The sequence below is a fragment of the Elephantulus edwardii genome, unplaced genomic scaffold (genome assembly GCF_000299155.1).
Source record: "Elephantulus edwardii isolate Elephantulus edwardi_28Jun2011 unplaced genomic scaffold, EleEdw1.0 scaffold00329, whole genome shotgun sequence".
Taxonomy (NCBI): domain Eukaryota; kingdom Metazoa; phylum Chordata; class Mammalia; order Macroscelidea; family Macroscelididae; genus Elephantulus; species Elephantulus edwardii.
In genome coordinates, this window is record NW_006400079.1 from 1,590,284 (window position 1) to 1,595,197 (window position 4,914).

Here is a 4,914-nt window from a genome sequence, read left to right on the forward strand (position 1 = left end):
TGGGTGTGTCAGAGGCAATGCGATTGGAACAGGATAGAGCAGGGTTTAGGGCTATTGTACATAGGGTCGCTGTGAGTTGCAAACGACTCGACGGCACATAACAACAATGACAACAACAAGTCTATGGCAGGAAATCTGAAGGAGAGTTGTCTGGCCAATGGACTGGAAGGTGTCCATATTTGTTCCCATTCCCAAGAAAGATGATATAACAGAATGTGAAAACTATTGAACAATATCATTAATATCACATGAAAACAAAATACTGCTGAAGATCATTCAAAAATGGTAAGAACAGAACATAGAGAGGAAACTTCCAGAAGTTCAAGCAAGATATAGAAGAGGCCTTGGCGTCAGGGATTTCATTGCTGAAATCAGAAGGATTCTGGCTGAAAGTAAATAATACCAGAAGAATGCCTATTGACGATGCAAAGGCATTTGACAGTATGGCTTATATTCCGTTATGGCTAAGATTGAGAGCTTTTGGAATCCCAGAGCTTTTAATTGGACTCATGTGAAACCTAGACCCAGACCAAGAGGCTGTTGTGGGAGCAGAGCAAGGGTACCCTATATGGTTTAAAATTAAGGAGGGAGTGTGTCAGGTCTGTGTTCTTTCTCCATACCTATTCAATCTGTATGCTGAGAAAATTTTTCTAGAATATGTATTTTTTTTCCTCTAAGGTATTACAAAGGTAGGTTATCAAATTAAGTCATCAGAGCTTATTGTATGACACATATGTAAAGGTTATCAAATTAAGTCATCAGAGCTTGTTGTATGACACATATGTAACACACTTGTATGACATACCTTCCATATTACTCTTTCTCTTTGGAAGAGACTTTTAAAAATGAATAATTTAACGTCTATGGTATGAGAGGTAATTAGATTTACTCACAAAGTGCATAAAATGAAATTATCAATAGATGACCTTTGTTTCGATGTTCCTAGCTCAATGGCTCAGTCAAAATGCTCAAATGTCACTCTCCAAATGGCTACTGACTATAGCAGTATGATTTCATCAAATAACAATAATCGGGGCTTGGACAGGAAAAAGTCAATGAAGAAGACTGACAGATGTGTATCATTAAAGCCACCTTTTAAGCCTTCCATAGCAGTGGGTTCTAGAACCAACACTTCTCCTGAAATGAGACTCCCTCAAAAATTAAATGATTGGTTGGACTGCCTCAACTTATACTTCTTAAGAAGTCAAAAGAAAAACATTGCTTACTGGAATGTAAAGTTTAATAGTCACTAAATCTAAGACTAACTAGCTTTTTGCTAGCTGCTAAAACACAAATCCAAGGACCTGAAAGTATACATTAATGAGATCACATTATGCACAGAAATTTTTATAAAATTTAAAGAGTTTTCCTTACAGAACCAGTGTTACTACAATGAAATCAGCAAAAGGCATTTTGCGGAGCGTCTCCATGCCTTTTCAATCTCTATGCAAAACAGAACATTCAGGAGGTTGGGCTTTATGAGGTAGAATGTGGCATCAGGATTGGAGGAAGATTCATCAATAACCTATGTTATAACACAACCTTGCTTGCTGAAACTGAGGAGACTTGAAGCCCTTGCTGCAGAAGATCAAGGACTGTTGTCTTCAATATACATTGAAGTTCAACATCAAGAAGACAAAGATTCTCGCTACTGGACCAACTGGCAGCAATGTGATGGGTGTGAGGTTGTTAACAATTTGAGCTTGTTTGACTCTACAATCAACACTCTTGGCACCAGTAGTCAGGAAATGGAAAGATAAATTACACTAGGAAAATCTTCTGTCAGGGACTTCTCCAGAGTACTGAGAAGCAATGATGCCAGTCTAGAGAGATGAAGCTATACCTGATTTAGGCCATGGTCTTCTCAGTTCTTTGCTATGCATTAGAGAACTCGACAACTGTTAAGAATGACAGAAGAATTGACGTCTTGAGTTGTGGTGCTGGAGAAGGATCATGAACATATCATGGAATGCCAAGAATACAAATAAATAGGTCTGTTTTGGAGAGCATGAAACCAAGTTTCTCCTTGGGGGCTAGGATTTTGAAGCTCTGACTCATATACTTTGTACACGTGGCCAGGAAGGACCAGTCCTTGGAAAAGGATATGATGCTTAGAAGGGTGGAGAGACAATGAAGGAGAGGAAGACCTCAGATGAGATGGATTGATACACTAACTGGAGCAATGGGGGGGGGGGTTGGAGTCATTGAGACTGGCTCAGGACAGAGCAGACTTTAGAGCTGTTGTACACAGGGTTGCTATGTGTTATAGGCAACTCAACGACACACAACAACAGATAGCAAAAGCTCACTTAATGTCTGAGCAGAGAGAGATTTGAAGGTATTCGAAGATCAGAGTAAGATCACCTCAAGCTAATGAATGCTGACTGACCACTATTAGAAGCTAAGGGATTCTGGTGTCCAGGTGATAAGAAGGTGTGCTGCAATCCCAAAGGCACACAGGTAAAATTCACCAGCTTTTCTATAGGAGAAGGATGGGCAGTCTCCTTCCAGGTGATTTACAGCCTCTGAAATCCTACTGGAGGATCAGCTATGAGTCACTTCCAACTTGATGGCACATGCCCACAATAACAACCACCCAAACTAGAATCTGAAAGAGACAAAAATGGATCCGCCCACAGAGCTGCTGGAGAGAGCGTTATTCTTCTAACACCTTAACTTTGTCCCAGTGATATACTTTGGATTCTAACCTCCATAAGCATATGAAAATAAATTTATGTTATAAAGCTGCATGTTTTGCTGATTTCACCTAATGGTAAAGAATTACACTTCCAATTTAAGGCAATCTGTTAAAATCTAGCAACTGCCCCATTGGAGAAAGATGGACAATCTCTTGCTGTACAATTACTGTCACTAAAAACTCACAGGTGCAACAATGAATGAATGGAATCCCGAAATCTCTGTAGATGTTCATTGAAATGAAAAATAAACAACCTAAATTTAAAAAAAAAACCAAAAAACTCACAGGCACGTAAGTTGTGGTTTGCTTCTGATTCGACAGTACATATCAACATAAGAAAAATGGACAGAATGGCATTTTTACATGTGCAATTCCAGTAAGTTAGAAAAATTAAGAACTAGTTGATGTATGTACAATAACTTACAGTTGATCTAGATTAATATGAAAGAAATTACATTGTTATTTATATGACAACTACAAAATAGCACAAATTACAGTCAACAAACTAATGGTTGTATGTATAAATATCTAGTTATAAATTTTTATCCAACCAAGCAATATACTTATCTCTTACTTTAAAGCCCTGACTTACATAAAATGGTGCTGTCATCAATGATAAAGCTCCATGAATTCCATTTTCTATGTGGTCATGAGCAACTTTAACGCCAGCATTTCGAAGACGTGTGACATACATGAGTCCATCGTCTCTTAAGAGATCGTATTGACAGGTGAGAATATAAGCTGGAGGTAAGTTCTGCAGCAGTAAATCATTGGCCAACAAGGGTAATGCTCGGCTATCCATAAGTCCTGGTACTGAAAAATTAAATAGGCCAAGAATTGGTTCAGTATAAACATGGTTTCTTCTAAACTTCTCAGGAAGTAGGATACTCCAATTAACAAACTTGAAGAGATGCTTGGATTCCAGAGGCATATGTTGGTTTCTTTCCATTAGCTGCGTAAGAGTTTTATTCTTGGTGAAATAGAGACTTGTAAATCTTACAGCTATATCTCGTGTTAAAAGTATACCATGCTCATTTTCTAGGTGAGATGGCAAGTGAGAATCAATGGCCTGTAAAGCAGGGTAAAGTAAAGCTTGTAACTTGATTTTTTGTTTTAGTTCTGGATAATTCTGCATCTGAAAAAGGGAATATATTCTGTAAGGCAAAAGCAGCAAAATATCAAGAATAAGAAATTAAATTTTAACCATTTAAACACGTGAATAGTTAAAACAAATCGTATAGATTTATGTGATATCATACTTTTTAATCAATAATAAAATTTCATTCAGTAGCACGGAAAACGTCGAGTCAGTTTTAGCAATGAATCTCACAAACATGAGTAGAGAAACCAAGACCAAATATACAAGGATAGTACAAAGAGTAATCCACCTTTTAGAGTCCTGTTCTAGTTGTGTGCTGTTGAATTGAAACTGACCATAGCTGACGCTCCTCCAGCAGGTTTCCAGAGGCAGCTAATCAATTGAGAGGAGATTGCCCACCCTTCATCCTCGTTCTAGCTGGTGGATTTGAACCACATGCCTTCAAGATCGCAGCACAGCTTCTTACCACAGAATCTGTAGACTTCTAGACTCCCTACAGCCCTAGTGGCTTCGTGATAAGGAACTGCACTGACAACCCAAAGGTATGCAGTGTGAATCCATCAGCTGCTGCTTTGCAAGAGGAAGATAGAGAATCGCCTTCCTGACACGTCATTGCCTCAGAAAACTCACTGGAGGGCCTACTACAGGGCAGTTCTGATTAGATGGAACATAACAACAAAAACAATACTGAATTGAACAGTGCACTTCACAAGGTCCACATAATGTTAGCTAACTTTTTTGTTTATATTTAACCTTCAGTAACTGAACCTAACTTTCCTTTTAAGATGTTGTATTAAAGAACTCATTTATTTCACATATTTACTACTATGAGCTTTATAGAGATAGTAGTTAGTGCAGTCTTATGCTAACCTAAACAAAGATATTACAAACTCATAAGAAGACATAATCTAGGACAAATACTGCATGATGCCACTGCTATAAAATGGGACTGATATCAGGGTTGGGGTAAGACTGAGAAAAACTGGATAAATTTTGCACTGAAACAGAAGAGGGAGAGAGCAATTTAAAAGGGATGTATGACAGGGTATTATGGTTATCACAAGAGTCCACAATTAAGATTGCATAGTGGAATGTACTTGGGGTGGTGGGAGGGGTG

At 38.2% G+C, this 4,914-nt stretch overlaps 1 protein-coding gene across 1 annotated transcript in view; it reads right to left on the reverse strand.

The window, feature by feature from the left end:
• Positions 1-3,230: 3,230 nt before the first annotated feature.
• AADACL2 (arylacetamide deacetylase-like 2) overlaps positions 3,231-4,914 on the reverse strand; it is a 29,759-nt gene continuing 28,075 nt past the window's right edge. Inside the window, exon 5 of the mRNA XM_006901551.1 lies at positions 3,231-3,833. Coding sequence (XP_006901613.1) covers positions 3,231-3,833 — 603 coding nt within the window. The remainder of the gene's footprint in view (positions 3,834-4,914) is intronic.